The sequence below is a fragment of the Caenorhabditis briggsae genome (assembly GCF_000004555.2).
Source record: "Caenorhabditis briggsae complete genome, chrV, whole genome shotgun sequence".
NCBI classification, from domain to species: Eukaryota; Metazoa; Nematoda; class Chromadorea; order Rhabditida; family Rhabditidae; genus Caenorhabditis; species Caenorhabditis briggsae.
The window spans coordinates 4,471,523-4,489,993 of NC_013488.2; the positions used below are offsets into that span (position 1 = coordinate 4,471,523).

The 18,471-nt window shown below is 39.8% G+C and overlaps 5 protein-coding genes across 5 annotated transcripts; 2 read left to right on the plus strand and 3 right to left on the minus strand.

The window, feature by feature from the left end:
- Positions 1-751: 751 nt before the first annotated feature.
- On the plus strand, positions 752-3,912 carry Cbr-cyp-34A5 (the record flags this gene model as incomplete). Its single annotated transcript, XM_002635985.1, has 7 exons — positions 752-833; positions 877-1,252; positions 2,686-2,994; positions 3,038-3,157; positions 3,204-3,414; positions 3,459-3,731; positions 3,781-3,912. 7 exons carry the CDS (start codon positions 752-754, stop codon positions 3,910-3,912), a joined length of 1,503 nt encoding a protein of 500 aa, XP_002636031.1.
- Positions 3,913-4,216: 304 nt separating this feature from the next.
- On the plus strand, positions 4,217-6,010 carry Cbr-cyp-34A4 (the record flags this gene model as incomplete). The annotated part of the gene is made up of 6 exons (XM_002635984.2): positions 4,217-4,298; positions 4,349-4,724; positions 4,829-4,952; positions 5,001-5,299; positions 5,344-5,554; positions 5,600-6,010. 6 exons carry the CDS (start codon positions 4,217-4,219, stop codon positions 6,008-6,010), a joined length of 1,503 nt encoding a protein of 500 aa, XP_002636030.2.
- Positions 6,011-6,132: 122 nt separating this feature from the next.
- Positions 6,133-7,191, minus strand: CBG01267 (the record flags this gene model as incomplete). The annotated part of the gene is made up of 4 exons (XM_045236934.1): positions 6,133-6,296; positions 6,345-6,495; positions 6,595-7,051; positions 7,097-7,191. 4 exons carry the CDS (start codon positions 7,189-7,191, stop codon positions 6,133-6,135), a joined length of 867 nt encoding a protein of 288 aa, XP_045091792.1.
- Positions 7,192-8,822: 1,631 nt separating this feature from the next.
- CBG01266 lies at positions 8,823-10,353 on the minus strand (the record flags this gene model as incomplete). The annotated part of the gene is made up of 6 exons (XM_002635982.2): positions 8,823-9,054; positions 9,107-9,289; positions 9,333-9,583; positions 9,638-9,766; positions 9,853-9,978; positions 10,024-10,353. The coding sequence occupies 6 exons, from the start codon at positions 10,351-10,353 to the stop codon at positions 8,823-8,825; spliced, it is 1,251 nt and encodes a 416-aa protein (XP_002636028.2).
- An 805-nt stretch (positions 10,354-11,158) lies between these two features.
- Cbr-abt-4 lies at positions 11,159-17,778 on the minus strand (the record flags this gene model as incomplete). The annotated part of the gene is made up of 9 exons (XM_045236935.1): positions 11,159-11,881; positions 11,942-13,228; positions 13,483-13,583; positions 13,630-14,127; positions 14,173-15,803; positions 15,857-16,341; positions 16,386-16,738; positions 16,782-16,986; positions 17,617-17,778. 9 exons carry the CDS (start codon positions 17,776-17,778, stop codon positions 11,159-11,161), a joined length of 5,445 nt encoding a protein of 1,814 aa, XP_045091791.1.
- Positions 17,779-18,471: the final 693 nt, after the last annotated feature.

Sequence of the window (18,471 nt, forward strand, 5' to 3'; positions counted from 1 at the left end):
TATTTTTCGAAAACTGCTAATTTCGAAATTTTCTCGGCATATCATGGTAGCCTAGAAAGGTCAACTTGCAAGAGTTAGGCCATCATGTTGAAATGACCTAGAAAATGTAACAAGTGAATATAAGCCGATTTCTAGGTCATAAAAACTGATAGCGTAGAAAACGCAGCTAATAGGCCACCAATTTAGGCCACCATCTGTGCTAAAAGAATATCAGGGGTAATATCAGGCAATTTCTAGGTCATAATAACTGCTGGTCTAGAAAACTCAACTTGTGAAAGTTAGCCTGCCCCACGTTAGGTACCTGTTAGATCATTTATGGACAATGAACTACAGTGGTCTGAAAAAATTATATTCAGAATGTTAGGCCACTCTGTGTGGGGTTTGTGGTTTTCGACAGCGATCGAAAAAAAAGAGAACCATCGTTCGGAATATTTGGGTGCCAAAATTCAAAAAACCTTCGTACAATTATTCGAAAAGTCGTTGGAACGTAACGAAAAACGCACACTGAATGCGATAACTACGCCAAAGATCATGCCAAAAATTATATAGCTCAGCTGCCCAACCTAGAAAACAACAACGCTTTTTTCTGTGCCTCTGTAGTTTCGCCAACCCAAACAACGTTTTTGATTGTCTAAGTCTCTTCTCCTTTCTTTCTATTTTCCGTTGTTTGAACAAAAACACCTATTCTTTGGAGAGTCTAGTTGGTTTCCGGTATAAAAGAAAACACAGTGGGATCAGTTGGAATGAAAAAATGTTTCTGTTTTTGATATTCTTTTCTACCTTGACCTATTTCTGCTTGAACCTGTATAGGAGAAGACAAAAGAATCCGAATGGTTCGTTAAATTTTTTTGTTAATATTCAGTCAAATTTTTTCAGGTCCCATCCCTCTTCCACTCATCGGAAACTTACACCAAATCGCGTACTACGCCAAGAAAACCGGAGGAATCGTTCCAGCGTTTAACGAGTTCAAAAAACAATATGGAAACGTTTTTACATTGTGGATGGGTCCTGTACCGTCAGTATATATTGCTGACTTTGACATTGCTTATGAGACGCATGTGAAAAGGGTCAATGTATTCGGACATCGGTATACAATTGGTGGAATGGATTATATTCGCGAAGGAAGGGGAATCGTTGGGTCGAATGGGGATTTTTGGTTGGAGCACAGAAGATTCGCATTGACAACGTTGAGAAATTTCGGGCTGGGAAGGAATATCATGGAGGAGAAGATTATGGACGAATATCGATACAGGTGAGTTCCTGATTTTCAAAGAAGCAATCGTTTTTATTGATAAAAGTGTGGAATTTGTTTAGAGCTATGGTGTCTTACTAGGGAATGGTCAGAACTTATCTCGCGATGGGTCAACTGGAAAGAAGGTTGCTTCTTGATTCCAGAACAGTTTTCAAATTTTGCTGAATGGCCCAGAGAGCCGAGATATTTGTGCTCCAAAATCAAGCGATAAACCATGTAAATCTCGCTTTTGACTTTTCGATTTGCTGCTTCCCCTCCCTATTTTCCTCCATCGAAAACTTCATTCCTATCCGTCACCAATGGCAATTACAAAATGTTGTACGTCCGAGTGGTGTGTGGGCTTGTCTAGGAATCTGCTTTTGCGGGTTTGAACTCGTCTTCTTTCAAACTTTTTCTTTTTGTGTTTTTTGATTATTCAATAATTTTTTATACTTTTATCATGATTTTTTAGCATCCTGTACCCGTAGGAAGCCACCCATGAAAGACGTTTTCACAGTTTTTGTTTTCCAATTTTGGGGTTTTTGTTTTCTTATCAAAACCATGTCAAAGGAAAAATTAAATTACCGAAAATCACGATTAAAAGTATAAAAAAGAATTATATGATCAAAAAACAAAAAAACAAAAGGTTTGAAAGAAGGCGGGTTCGAACCCGCAAAAGGAGATTCCTAGACAAGCGCACACACCACTCGGCCACAACATTATGTAATTGCCATTGGTGACGGATAGGAACGAAGTGTTCGAGGGAGGAAAATAGGGAGGGAAAGCAGCAAATCAAATAGTCAAAAGCGAGATTTACATGGCTTAACGCTTGATTTTGGAGCACAAATATCTCGGCTCTCCGGGCCATTCAGCAAAATTTGAAAACAGTTCTGGAATCAAGGAGCAACCTTCCTTCCAGTGGACCCATTTGTATGTCCCGATCGCGAGATAAGTTCTGACTATTCCCTAGTTAGTGGTTACGCCGACCAATTCCATATACCGAAAAGATATCATAAACAATAAATCAGTAGACACATTTGTTATATCTTACCTAGGAATTGAGATAATGGAGCTCAAACTTGGCAGTGTGGGGGGGGCCCTTCTATTACACGGTTTTCGGCATGAAAACGGCATGATAGCCTTTGGCTGGTTGAACACTAATTACTGTCCTGTCAAAATGCATAATGTAACTCCAAAAAAAAGTCTGAAAAATCTTCTGTTCTCTGTTTTCTGAGTTGCCAGTGAAAGCGAAAACCTTAAAAAAAATTTTAAACCTTCTGGTTGAAACATTTTTTCACATGATTTTTGTTTTAAAAAAGTTAACTTTTGAGAATTTCAACAATTAAAGAAATGGAATGCCTAATCCTTAAAATCTATCATCTAATCAAAATAATTGAACCTGACAGAATCTAATAATTTCATGTAAACAACCGAATTAAAGTTTTTTATTTCAGAATTCAAGACTTCTCGAAAACGCATGCAATCGGAAAAGAAAGTTTTGAAGTGAGCGCCGCGACATTTTTTGATATTCTTGTTGGATCTGTCATCAACCAAATGCTGGTTTCCGAACGATTCGAACAAGGGGATGAGGATTTTCAAAAGCTGAAAGTTAGCTTGGCGAAATCACTGGAAGAACTTTCGCCGATAGATATGTTCACACCATTGAGCATTTTGAAATCTCCTTTGTGGAGATGGCGAACGAAAGTTACATTGGCTCCGTTTGATTTTGTATTGGAAATGGTGTCAAAGGGAATCAAGAGAAGGTTGGGAGTGTTTCGGAATCTGGGTAATACCAAGAGTTTTCAGAATGGCTGCTATTGAAAATGGCACTCATGTGGTTAACGAAGAAGGCGACGACTTTGTGGATGCGTTCCTTGTAAAAATCAACAAAGATCAAAAAGACAAAATTCTGGATTCCAGTTTTACGTGAGTCTTCTCAAGAACCTTGTCATCATCTCCTACACATTTTCAGCCTGGACACCCTAGCCATCGACCTCTACGATCTTTGGCTGGCTGGACAGGAAACAACATCGACCACATTAACCTGGGCCGTTGTGTGTCTTCTGAATCATCCAGAAGTCGTTGAGGAACTACGAAAAGAACTAGATGGGGTCACTGGAGGAACTCGAGGGGTGTCGCTGACAGATAGATCGAAGACACCATTCCTTAATGCGACCATAAATGTGCGTTCGTGTGGAAAGTTTAAGATTCATGTGATTCGTTTCAGGAAGTCCAAAGAATCGCGTCTATACTCAACATCAACCCCTTCCGACATCTTCAAGAGGATACTGTAATCGACGGACAACCTATAGCCGCTGGAACATGTGTCACCGCTAATTTGGCGCAGTTCCATAGTGATGAGGAACTTTTTAAAGAGCACACAAAGTTTAAGCCAGAAAGATTTTTGGAGAATAATAATTTGGAGAAAAAATTGATCCCATTTGGAATCGGTAAACGATCCTGCCCAGGAGAGTCGTTGGCTAGAGCTGAGCTCTATTTGGTGGGTCCTGAAAATGAGCGTCTGAAAGATTTCAAGTATTTAATTTCAGATTCTTGGAAATCTTGTCATGGAGTACAATCTGGAATCAGTTGGTCTGGTTCCTGAAATCAAGTCTCCAACTCCATTTGCACTGATGAAAAGACCGCCGATTTATGATGTTCGATTTGTTCCAAGATCTTAAAAATTTTCATTTTTCGTGATCCTTGTATGAAACTCAAGCAAAACAATAAAACATTTCTTATTTTCAATTTTTGTCTAGTACTTTGCACCTAGAATTAAAAAAATCACAAGAAGATCAGGAGACAGCAAGGAATCACCCATCTAATTCCTTATCAAAGTTTTGTTATTGTCGAAAGGTTCTATTACACAAGTACTGCCTAATAGGAAATAGATACCCGCCCATTTTTTCAAACAAAAAAAATTATATTTATATTTCAGAGTCTGAAATTCATTCCCAAATCGGATCTTTTGAAAACTTACTTCCAATGTTTCTTATTTTATTCTTCTCTACTATTATAACTGTTCTTGTGGTTCATCAATGGATGAAAAGGAGAAGACTTCCTAAAGGTAAAGGATTACAGTAATTTTGAAAGGTTTTCATTTTCCTATTTTTTAAGGACCTCTACCAATCCCATTTTTTGGAAACCTCCACCAGTTGTTCTATTTCTACTGGAAGTATGGGGGAGCAGTTGCAGCTTATCGTCACTTGGAGCAAGAATACGGAAAAGTGTTTACTGTCTGGATAGGACCACTTCCTACAGTATACATTTCGGATTACGACATTGCTCATGAGACACATATCAAGAGAGGCAACGTTTTTGGAGCAAGATTCGCAGTTGGAGCATTGAATTACATCCGAGAGGGGCGAGGAATCGTTGCGTCGAATGGAGAATTCTGGCAGGAGCACAGGAGATTTGCGTTGAAGACGTTGAGAGATTTTGGATTGGGAAGGAATTTAATGGAGGAGAAGATCATGGAAGAGTATAGATACAGGTAGGTCGAGCTGGATTACTTTGGCCTACTTATCATAGAAGTGACCTCCTAACATCTTGAAGGGGCCCTTCTGATACAAGTTAAAAGAAATCATACAATTTCAGATTTTCCCAAACCTCAAACGGAATTAATAACAAAAGTTCCATCGAAACAAACTCATCAATGTTTTTTGACCTTCTTATCGGCAGCATCATCAACCAACTTCTTATCAGTGAACGATTCGAGCAGGTTTTTCGAATTTTCGTAGTTTAACACCTATAAATGTCATCGTTACAGGGTGACCCGGAATTCGAGAAGCTCAAGAAAAGTTTGTCGGTTGGGCTGGAAAAGTTCGGAGTGCTGGATATTTTTCTCCCTGATTGGATAATGAATGCGTGGTGGATGAAGTGGAGAATGGATGATATTCTAGGACCATTCAGTTGGATTCACAGATTATCGGCGAGAAATGTGAATCGGAGAATGGAAATGATTGAAAGTGGTGAGCACGTGATAGATGGAGATGGTACCGATTTCATGGATGCTTATATCAACAAGTCTGAGAAAGACAAACGGGAAGGTGTCAATTCTACTTTCACGTAAGTGAGGGACAATTCCGGTTGATGAAACGTTTCTTTTGTAGTCTAGAGAACCTGGCAATTGACATGTACGATTTATGGATTGCCGGACAGGAGACAACATCGACCACTCTATCATGGGCTTGTGCATGTCTTCTGAATCATCCAGAAGTTGTACAAAAAGCTCGAGATGAGCTTGTACATCTGACAGGTGGACATAGATCTGTTTCATTGACAGATAAGACGCAGACCCCGTATTTGAATGCTGTTATTAATGTAAAGCATAAGAAAAATTGAAATGATACTTTATAACTTTTTTAGGAAGTCCAACGAATCGCTTCTATTCTGAACGTCAACATTTTCCGTCAAACATCTGAAGACACTATTGTCGATGGACAACCCATTGCTGCTGGAACCGCCCTAACCACTCATTTAGCTCTTATTCATACCGACGAGACTTTATTCAAAGATCACACCAAATTTAATCCAGAACGCTTTTTGGAGAATTCCTGCCTTGAGAAAAAACTGATTCCCTTTGGAATCGGAAAACGATCATGCCTCGGGGAGTCTTTGGCTAGAGCAGAACTCTACCTAGTACTCGGTAACATGATCTTGGACTATGATCTTGAACCAATCGGGGAGATTCCTCAAATCAAGACGACGTCACCATTTGGCATCATGAAGAGACCACCAGTCTATAGTCTCCGATTTGTTCCTGTACATCATGGTTAATTCGATTACGGGGAATTGTTCTGATGATTTGAGGAAGTCAAACATTTCCGTACTAGATTGTATTATACTGATGATCTTTGAATTTGAATGAATACGTTTAAAATAAATTTTTTAAGTACAAATTATGGTATAGTATGGAACTTGATCATCTGGTACTGATCCTTGAAAGTGAATTCCTTGGTCTGCATGTGAGTGTACGCAGGATATACGATTTTTCCTGTAGAAGTCGGGATGTGGCATGTGGAACGTCCCCATACCATGGTTTCGTATAGGATTAGGTTGTCAGCTAAAAAAGAGTTCAACTCGAAACATTTAAAACTTTTTGGTGACTTACCAAGACTCCACATGCTGAAGACATTGTCTCCCTCCGCAGTTTTATCCGCATTGAGTTTTATAAAATAGGACGAGTATGCGACTCCACTGCATGGCCAAGGAAGAGGGTTCAATCCGCAATCCAGTGTGTTCAGACCACACGAGTTTCCATGCTAAAATCCATTTTCTTTACTGCAAGTCTTCTCAAAAGTGGGACTTCCTCCTTCACAGCTACATAATCCATAGTTGGCACCAGAGATTCCTATGAGTACTTCCACTTTTTTGTTCAGGGGAGCACCCAAATCACATTTTCCATCTTTCGCACTATGAGAACCTCCTTTGATGATACCTCTTGTAAACGTAACACCCATGCTGTGACCGACAACTGAGATTTTGGGAGCTCCGGTGTAAGCCAAAACCGCTTCTAGGAACTTGCGAAGCCGAACCAAATATTTGCAGTCACGAGTTCTCGTCTGAGCGTTAATGGCGTTTGTGTCCTGCCAAGAAGTGGCATGGAGCTCTGCAGTTGTATATCCTTGCTCCAGGAAGTACTGTATAGAATTCGACCATCCAGTTACAGAAGAACTTCTATGAAGTGCAGCGTCAGAATTTCCATGGATGAACACAACTGGCGGGTTGACAGCTTTCGGGGCATTAGCTGTTTTCCCTCCATAGCTTCCTTGAGTTTCATAGTCAGCACGAACAAAGTCATAGGAATCATAACCGTGTCTGCAAAATGCATACTGGTTGATTTAAAACTACTGTAACTCTTACTGAGCTAGCCAAGCTGGAAAATCATCGGTTAGTGGTCCTTTAACATCTGAAGATGCAGTGGCTAGAGTTGCGAGTGCCAGGAAGATAAAATGCATCGAAACGATCGTCAACATACATTTCGATAACTGGTCTTTTATACTAGACCAAGACACGATTTACGCCATGTGGTGAGCACGTTTTGTGACCTTAATCTTCTTGAAACTACATATTTAGATATGGTATCTTTTTGGTTCCGGACACATATTCACACCACAAAAGTTGTGTGATGGTGTGGGTCTGAAAACTGTTTATTTTTGACTTTGCGACCGTGAAGCTAAGCGGCAACATTAACAATCTTCCGATAAGTTCAATTACTTATAGAGCTTAAATTTTCGAAACTACAACAAAATTATTTTTCATGGCTCATGTCTCTTAGGCTTACTGTTTTTTCGGGGTTGATATCCTTAAGGTTACACCGAGCGAAAAGCAACAACAACAAATAAAGTTGTTTACTGATAGCATTTCAAAAAGTACATACGACAAAATTTTAACAGAAGAAATGAAAAAATAGAGAACCGAAAGGAATTAATTGATTTTGATCCTTAAGTTGTTTATCTGATACTTAGGTTATGAGTTATTTAAGTTATAGAGCATCCATAATACAGAAATTAAAGCACTGGGGGATTTCCAACAATTAGAAAAAAAAAGTTGGATGGAAGGATTGACTTGAACTTTGAAGTGTATAAGTACAAAGAAATAAGTACAAAGAAATAAGATAGAATTATGTTTTTCAAATAGATACAAAAAACTGTATAAAGAATTGATTAGACTTTATCGTTATTAAAGAGTAAAAAACATCAATTCGTAGATTATTTTTCAGTAGGGAATGGCAAAAAAGAAGAAGCGCTCTAGGTAATTTTTCTAGGTAATTTGGTAATTTCAGTTTTTGGTAATTTCCTGAAAAGGAGGTTGAAAAATAGAAGCCCATGGGTTTCAATTAGAGGAAATACGGTAAAAAAATTTCCGACATGCCAAACGTACAATTTTTTTGTAAATCGAGTTTGATCTTGCAGTTTCCTATCCTTCTGTGGATCATGTTCACTGACAATGGAATTTTCTCATCATAGAGAAGTCTGTCCAAAATATCACACGATCCAGGTGACACGAAAGACGGCTATATTACAACATCCACGCCGAAAGGAGAAGAGACCGTTGTGCCCATAAAAGGCGTGAGTATGGTATTCTACACATTCGTTATAAACTAAGACTTGTTTGTTCCTCAGTGATTTTTAACGCTGCGCCCTTGAATAAACTTGTAATTCATGATATATCTCTTTTTTGATTCGTATTGATGGGTTACGATGAGCAATGACAGTGTTCCTCAGAAAATGATTGTTACTTTCTGTGAACAGTTTTTTTTTCGATTATTCCAAAGTTTTCTTTGAAAAACAACAAAAATACAAAGTTTAATATTGAGAAAGTGCACAGAAAAGATTTCAAAAGTATAAAAGAAAGAATATAGAAAGAAGGAAGTCGAAAATGATATTAGAAAATAGGCGAAAAATGAATACATTGCAAGGTTGATTTTGAAGTGGGGGTATCTCGAAGGGTTTCGAAGGTATCAAGAGAATGTCAATTAAGAAAAAATATCGCGAAACTCAAAAAACAAAAAAAAAGAATTTTCAAATAGATAAAAAAAATAAACGAGGAAAGAGTTGAAATGAAATAGTGATTCACGGATGGCCTCTTAGTGGGGAATGGCAAAAAAGAAGATGCGATCTCTGCATATGTCAAAACCGAATGCATGTCTTTCGTGCACCATCTTCCCTCTATTATGCAATGGTTCAAAACCGTTTTTTGTGCGCGAAACCCCAGAATACACATTTTGATTTTCTCTGATCATTCCAACATGTCCAGGCCATGTTCTGCTGTTGAACTGGTGGTAAATTCCTTCAATGTACGGTCTGTTGCTTCGTTTACTGAAATCAGTGTCTTTTCGAAATAACATTTCAATGTTCATAAAAGACTCACTGTGGGATGGTTTCATTGTAGAGGAGGGTGTCCAATATATCACACGATCCATGTTTCCAGGTGACACGAAAGACGGCTATATTACAACCGCCCCGCCGGAATGAAAAAAGAGCATTGTGCCCGAAGAAGGCGTGATTATCGTATCCTCCACAATCATTATAAACCAAGACGGTGAACGCACAACTGAAATGTGTGAAATCAATTTTTCCAAAACGTGTCGGCTCACTTCGTCATCATATCATCGAACTCCTTCACAATCTCATCGCGCTTGCCTGCATTTCCAATATGTTGGCAAGAGTCCTGTACATGATGAATGTACTTCTCAATACCAGTCCATTTAGTATTGTTGACTTCATGGTATTCTTTAAACCATTTGCCCATTTTCTCACTCAATTCGTTTAGCTGATCCTTCAATTCATTTGGACCATACATATTGCTGTCCCAAAACATTCCATTCAAATAGGTTTCAAGGATTAGCTGAAACGAAAAAATGTGATTTAGAAAACAACAAAAAATCCAAAAGAAGCTTACAAACTGTGCCAAAACACCATTGATGGCTTCTTTCCATTTGTTGAATGTCTCGTATTTTGGAAAGTAGAGCTCATTCATTGCCAATTTCAATGGATTTGTTTCCAAATTATTGAGTTGTTCGATGAGTTGCTGGAATATTGGCAATTGAAGTTAACCGAAAAAGCCTTGCTACAGTCCACAGGGCCTATGTTTTGGGATAGCACCAGGTGTTTTACCTTGGCATACCACAATGGTGGGTTATCAACAACAGCTTTCTGGAAAAGTCCCTTTGTATGATGAGATGGATTCAAGATGGTCTGCCGCATGTAACTCATGAGAGTGGCTGCCTTGCTGGCGAACTTCTATAAAAACAAATCGTATGATATTGTGTTGAATTCTTAACATACGTTATAGAAGTTATAAGCAGCCACGAATGTTTTGATTCCATTGAAACCTTGTTCCATTCTGGTGGAAAGTGCATTCAATTTGCTCTCCAGCTCCTTCAATTTCTTCATTTCTGCGCTGGGTTCATTTGGTTCTAGTAATGGAATCAAATCTTTTACAACTGCTCCCAATGCACAATATTTTGCTAAGTTTTCTGCCACTGTCTTAGTGGCAAATTTAGCGGACGCCGAAAGTACGGAATTTGTGACGGTGACGGCGTCGGAGGTTGTTTTGTATGCGTCTGGAACGTTCTTTATTGAATTGAGCATCTTTTTAGACAAAAATGATAGCATTCGAACTCACCAGGCATTTTTCTTCCGTTTCGAATGTCTAGCGAATGTAAACAACAGAATGAGAGACATGAGTTTAGCCAACTGTATTTATAGTACTGTTATTTGTTGTTTCTTCCTCAGTCATGTTGGCTGGTGGGCTCTTGAAAAAACCTCAGAAGTTGTGATGAAACGTTTCTTATGTTTGTTTTGATGTATTACCATGAGCAATGACAACAATGTTCCTCAGAAAATGGTTGAATCATCCTAGCTCCATTCGAAATCTACCATTAGTGTTAGTGACTACTGCTGTTTATTGTTTCTTTCTTGGTAACTTTTAGTATTGTGCTTTGGAAAACACTTGGAATTTGTGGTGGATTTTTTCCTCTGTTTGCGTTGGTGGATTCCGATGAAAGATAGGATTAGTGTTCCTCAGAAATTCCGGCTCTCTTCTTGAATCCAAGACACATGAACAATTCGGAGGCTGGGTTATCAGAATTTCGTTGCTTATTTCGGTCTTTCGAATGTTTTTTGACATGATTACCTATTCCAGAATTTCTCATACAACGGGATTTTGTACTACAGAATTTGAAAAGTTATGAACCTCTGATTTTTACGAACATCCGACCTTCTTGGGCCTCTGATTCTTTAATTATTGATTAAGTATTTAATTGCAGAAGAGATATTTTCCTTTCCTGGATGTTGTTGAATTAATTTGTGCAAATTTATTGAGAAAATATAAACAAGGCAAGAAAGAACAAGAAATAGGGTAGTAAAGACCCGAGAATTGTCAAAGCGAAAAATTCAAAATTTAAACAAAACAGGGAAGCTAGAAGTATGTGCCCATTTCAGTAATACTCTCCACTGACATGGCACGATTGGCATATCCATTCTGTTTATTACCAGATCCTGTCAAACTTGGAACATCACCATATGGATCCACATCAAGCTGTCCGGCATCTCGACTGAATTCGATGAAAACTTGCTCCAGTGTAGTCTGGGACAGCGAATAGTCATCCCAGTTCAAAGATGTAGAAAGGGTTTCCAGTTTTTCAAAAAGTCTCGACCACGAATCTCCTTCTCTTGGAATATCATAATTGTGCTGAAGAATGTGCTCCTCCTTGAGCTTGGATCCTCGGAATGTTTGCTGGATAGTGCTCTTTGTCTTCTCCGCGTCCCCTCTATTCTTCAACCGGATCAACAAAGTGTATCCACTTCCATATCTGCTCTTAATGTGCTGACAACTTCCATAGCATCGGAACTTTCCATAAACCATAATTGCCAGTTCAGTACACAACGCTTCACACTCATCCATACTGTGGGAAGTGAGAACTAGGGCAGTACCAAGATCTCGAAGTCGGTTGAGAATGTTCCAGATGATTCTACGAGCTTTCGGGTCTACTCCAGAAGTTGGCTCGTCGAGTAGAAGAACGTCTGGAAGACCAACGATTGCGATTCCCAGAGATAGACGACGCTTGTTTCCGCCTGAGTAGGTCTTGATTTGACGTTTGGCATACATCCCGATTCCAATCGCGTGGATCACGGCTTGCACCTGGAATGAGACAAGATTTGAAGTTGAAAGAAAAGTTTTCTAGTAAATAGGTTGACTTACCTTGACCGGAATCTCCTTCTCTGGAATTCCACGAATTCTAGCGAACATGTAAAGCGTTTCCTCTCCTGACATCTCCTTGATGATTGCATCGTATTGTGGACAGTATCCAACATTCGCTCCTGCTTCTCTCCAGTTATTTTTCACACTCCACCCATTCACAAAAGCATCTCCCGAACTGATCGAATTCTCTCCTGTCAGCATTTGGAAAGTGGAAGTTTTTCCAGCACCATTGACTCCTAACAATCCGAAGCAATCCTTCGAGTTGACGTGGAAATTGACTCCCTTGACTGCGTTGAAATTACCGTACCACTTGACCAAATTGTTACTGACCAGTGCTGTCTCATTACTGTTTGCCAGTCGTTGTACCACTGATTTCTCGGCAATCACATCAGAGTCCTCCACGTCTCGTTGTTCCTCTTTGTCTCCTTCTGTGATGTCCCAGATGTGGTCATCCTTCTTTTTCCAGCATTTAATCAAATTGAAGATTTTTCCAAACTGATCGTTTTCTCTCATGAACACCATAATCCAGTAGATGAATCCTTGAACAGCTAGGAAGATTACATAAACCAAAATTCCTTTTCGATTCCCGACAAAGAGCACGTTATCAACATAGAGTTTCTGAGATGCCGTACCGCAGCAGGCTACAACAGACTTGAACATTGGTACGTTGCAATCCAACTTCTGGCATGCCATTCGCACATTCTCATTTTGAAAGGTTACGGTGGCAATTTGGGAGATATTGTAGGTTGGGAAGAACCAGGCAAAGATAATCGACCAGAGGTATCCAGCATCCATACTCGATGTTTGTTGGATAATTGGAACAGCAATCGATCCTATCATTCCAGTCAAAATATGATACATGGTGACCATCATAAATCCTTTGGGTGCAGATTCGAAGAAAAATTGGAACCAATAAGTGAATGGAATTGCTGTCCAACCATAGAGCAAGAAGGATAACGTTAGAATGAGAATGATTCCAAAGTCATGGGTATATGCGGTGATGTCGAACATGTAGAAGATGGCGTCAAAGCAAATGATTCTGATGACGAACCATACGGCGTCCCAGATGAATGCGGTGAACCAGAACATCCATGGACGGATTCCGGAGAGCAGTTGCATGTGCTTGGATTTCTTTTTACGTTCGGTGATGAGGAATTGAGAGTAGCCGGCGACACAAACAGCGAAGGCGACAATTAGTCCATAGGCAATCAGGAAAGCAGCTCCATCACTTCTATTGGTATTTTTCAAGGTGTCCTGAGTGGATGGTGGCAGTGGATGATTGATGGCCTGGAAGATACTACTTTTGGAAGCACAAAAGAAGGGAATAGAGGTTTTTATGGGGTTCCTATATCGCGCCACATTCATATCCTCTCATAGAAGCCCAACCATGTAAATTAGCATGTTTTGCCAAACAAGTTCAAAACCCTATGGGGAGCAATAAGCAAAATATTGACAAAGATTTTTTTATACGCAATGATTCAAAACATCTAAATGAGGAATTTTTCGAAAATCATGTACCCGGGCTGGTCCGAGATGCTTACCGTGAAGGTATACTGCTTATTTTTAGCTTGTGACAGTAGCATAGAATCGGTGAATGTGATTGCAAGAGCCGGAGTGAATAAGCCAAAGTTGTTAAAATATGCTAAAAATGTAATTTGAAATTTTTATGAAGGCTAACCTTTACTTACTTCTGATAGTCTTCAAGTCTGGAATTGGTAATCCTGGAATGCCAATACTCGATGGCACAAATCCAAGGGCATACTTCAATCCAAAATTTCGAGATCCCAACGCGTTTGTCTGATTCATAATGAAGCTCTCCACACTTGAACTAATATCAACAACGGTTTGATTGACACCAAGAGCTGCTACAGTATTCTGGACCATGTTGCTCAACTTGGTGCTCGCTCCATTCATAGTAACGTAGTTCCCAGAGTCACTAACCACGTGTCCTGGTTTGTCTTTCGTCGAAAATGGAGCCAAGGAAATTGTTTGAGGATCTTGTTCCTTGACAGATGGGATGACTTGCGATGTGAAAACCATCAACATGAGATAGGCAACAGGGAACGCTAATTGAGGCAAGAATTGGGTCCATTTTCGGAAGAAGAAGATTCCACGCTTGAAGAACATTGCCTTAGCATGCTGCATCTGGAGAGCGAATCCGGTTAGACGAACTGGCGCTTTCAGATCTAAATTACCCGATTACGAAAAATTGTCAAGAGAGAAAAACTCACTTTGTAACATTGGATCATCCTTCTCAATCAGCTCACTACTCTCATCTTCAATTCCATGCTCATAGTTATATCTCTCTTCTGCCAGGTGTCCCACTTTAAGGAATACCTCCTCCATGGTAGTGATGGAGACTCCAAAACTGGTGATTCCACATTGTCTCTGATGGTTCTCAAGTTCTCTAAATAGCTTCGGGAAGATCGGACGATGCTTGGCATTCAGAAGGTACGTGGCTTCTTGACCGATGTAGGAGAAGACGTTGGCTTCTAGGATGTACTCCCGAATGATTTCAGTAGTTTTTGGTACGTCTGGTGTTTCTGTGGAGGAGTAGACCACTGTGAGATGGTATCCATCACCGTATTGTTGCTTGAGGTACATGGGCGATCCACAGCATTCGAGTTGTCCGTGAGCCATGATGGCAATGCGATCACCTAACAAATCAGCCTCTTCCATGAAATGTGTAGTTAGCAGAATTGTTCTTCTTTCCTTCTCCCTCTGAATCAATGTCCATGTCTCATGTCTTGCTCCTGGATCCATTCCAGAAGTTGGCTCATCCAACATCACCACTTCTGATCCACCGATCAATGCAATAGCCAACGAAAGCTTACGTTTTTGTCCTCCAGAAAGTGCTCCGGCCATGAAGTCAGCCTTGAAGTCAATTCTGAGTCGGGCCAAAATCTCTCGAGCCTCCTCGGGATCCCATTTCCTTTCCTTCAACTTTGCGAAAAATTCCAAATGCTCCATCACAGTCATAAAACCGAATAGAGTGTTGTACTGAGGACACAATCCAGTTTCCCTTCGGATTTTTGGAAGTGATGACCGAATGTCATAGTTGTTGATATAAGCTGATCCAGAACTTGGTGAAGCTACTCCAGTAAGCATACTGAACGTCGTAGACTTTCCAGCTCCGTTGTGTCCAAGAAGAACCGTACACTGACCGGGATACATTTTAAGATTCAATTTGCTCACTGCTCTTTTTTCTCCAGCTTTTCCAAATTTACAGTCGAATAGTTTTTTGAAAAAAGAAGTACCATAGGTTTTGGTGAGATTGACCACATTGATAGTCGGAGTCAAATCTGTTGGTTCTTGTTCCAGCTTGACATGCGAGGCATACTCAACGTGTTCGTACTGATCAGAAGAGTTTACTGTTTTTGAGCCACTATATGGGAACCAATAGGAAGGCAGGATGAAGAACCAAGGTTTCTGCGGGACACCATCTCCTCCTGGGACCACTGCTTCAATGTACCAAGTGAGGATAACCAGGATGATTCCATCAATAACTAATGCTGCCAGAGCATGACCAAATGTTAAATTATTATCTGGACTTGGTGGATTGAACATCTCGTTCCACTTCAGACCGGCAGCTTGGGTCTCATATGCCGCCAAAAGTTGAAGACCATAATTCAAAGCAATGTCCGGATTCAAGCAATTGATGAGACGAACTCCCAGAGCGTATGGGTTGGTTTGGTCGATAGAAGAGAAGAATGCGTACCAGAAGTAGAGGAGCATCCAGAAAACCACGGAGATCAAGGTGGCGGAAGTGGCAGAGTTCATGAATGAGGAGATCAAAAATGCGAAATAGACCACGTCAAACGCATAGACCATCAGAAATACGAACATTAAGGTCATGTCGGATCTGAAATACTTCTTTAAAATAACAGTCCCTTTTGATATACTTTCTAAACTCACTTCAAAGCTACAAAATGCAGAAGAATCGTCAGAATTATCACTGCAAATGTCAGTTTAGCATAGTTGATCAGGAAATGAGCAATCCAATTGATAAATTGAGATAATCCCATGACTCTCATATACTCTTTCAGCCGATCCTCCTTCTCCACCACCACGGCACGAACGATGTAAATCACGCTAGTCATGAAAGAGAAAATCACAATGACTGGCATGAAATAAGCCCCGACTTCAATGATTTTCGTGGAGTATCCTGGGAAAGGGAATCTCGAGACTTGATAAGAATCGAGAAGTGGAGAGATTGGAGGTCCGGATCCAGTGATAAGCTCAGTGATTGCCACGTCGACAGCTCGCTGGACGGTCATGAATCCTTCTTGCCAGTAGCCAGGAGATCCCCCATCGTTGTCGTCTGGGTTGATGGGTCCACTGACGTATTGGATGGCAAAAGAAACGGAGGTGTCCCATGGATAACTGTCGTCGCCGAAGGCCTGTAAAGTTTTGCTTATTTTTTAATACTCCGATAAAACCTCACATTTCTAGATCTCCTGTGGGTATTTGAAAGACGAATTTTATATGTGAAATCTCGCTTGTTGTCATTAAACAGATCTTTAGTGATCGAGTCATCAAATACAATTCCAGCCAATAAAGGATTGTCACATTCGCTCTGAAACTGTCCTTGCATCCATGACACCATATCTCCTTCAGTGTTGAATCCTTTGAGAGACATATTAGTGTTCAAAGTCGGTATTGTTGTGATATTGTACAAATTGTGAATGAATGGAGCTACGGGGCTGAGCAAGTCTGTTAATGAGTAACGAGATTGAATGATTGACATGATCTTATCGGTGGTAGCCGCACTCATTGGAGCATACGCGAGAATTATGTCTGAAAAATGAGATAAGTTGTGGTTAAGGAATGATCGGTTTACCCATTCGATAACTATTGGCACCTGTCGAGTAGGTGTTCAAAAACTGGCAAGTCAGTTGGGAATTGAAAAGGAAATACGGCTCTACGATTGCGGATTTGATGGAATCGTTGGGGTTGGTAGGCATGATGAGATCATAGGCACTTCCTGATACTGGCCATGCCGCGTAACGCCGTTCATCGTAGGTGGTCTCGAATTGGTCGGAGAACTGAAAATGATAGTATTTTTCATGAGATCTGGGGATGTTGCTGCTCAGTCGGAATTTGCGTCTGCGAAGCTTAATAACTAGCGGTGCGGCATCTTATTTTTCTCGTTCAAATCCCCGGAAGCTGTTGTTTAACAAAACCAAAAAATTCTTTGTAAAGCTCTGTTAACATACAGTACCGGTCAAAAAGATGAAAGGACGTATCTTCAGTTGATTTTTTCATCATATTGGCTATTTCGAATGTCTGGAGCTCGACTGTCAAATTTTCTTTGAAATTTTTGGAGGGTGTAAAACAGATCTAGTTGGAGAACTTCGCATTCACAGAATTTTTTTGAAAGTTCCTTTTTTTCAGCTAATTGCTGATTTCTGGAAGATGTTTTTTCCATTTCCAGTACAAAAACCAGCCAAAATGAATGTATTTCAGAAAATGGCAAATATCTGAAAAACTAGGAAGTTTCGAAAAATTCTGTGAATGGGAAACTTTTTAATCAGGTCTGTTTTACACCCTCCAAAATTTCAAAGTTATCGGATGCATGAGAACTCCCGACTCTTGAAAATGGTCAAATTGACCGAAAATTAACTGAAGAATACTTAAGTACCGGTACTGTAGGTCTCGCGAGGAGTTCAACGTGCGGACCAAAACAAAAATTCTAGACTCACCCCAATCAACAATCCGAAACTTGCTCCAATGAGAATGAGTGGTACAACGAGTTCAAATAATGCGAACCACGGAGACCTGAGCTGCTGTAACCAGTTTTTCCACAGCAGGAGCCGAAGTTGGCTCAATGCACCCATTCTGTAATGTTAGACCTGCATTAGAAGAGCATATTTCATTAATAACGGCTTCTGAGAGGGGCTAGAAAAATTAGAAAAAAAGTTGAGTCGTTTCCATTTTGTCACATTTTCTGTGCATATATAATTCTAAAAAGTATTTGAACACCTCTTCAACTTCTTTAAGAGGAAGTATTAGAAGTACATCCAAGTAAGAGTATGCAAGTGTGAAATTTCAAGAGCAAACAAAATTCATACAACTCGTCATTCCTTTTTTTCGAGCTGTCTGCGTCTATTTCAAGTGACAAGTGCACACTATAAAAAAAGAAGAAATTAAAAAAAAACTTATCAAACCGTGATTTCTGTTGTTAGAGATAAGTGACAAAAAAGAGAGAGAGTCGTTTGTTGCCAAATTTGGAATGTTTCAACTTTTTTCATGAGTCAAGGAAAACAAAGAATATGTAGAAAAAGAGAAGTGTCGAAACTTTTGGGGAATGTGTTCAGAATGTTGGAAAATGAGTCAGAATTTTTTCTTCTGAACAAATGGCAGCCTTTTTGAAAGTTCAGAAAAAACAAGGTCACGACATAGATAATCCAAAAAAGGGAACGACCTAGAAAATCCGAAAATTAAATCATGTCCGAGAAAAGCTGAAAAATTAGGTCATAAGCTAGGAATTCCAAAAATGAGGACATGACCTAGAAAATCAAAAATACTTG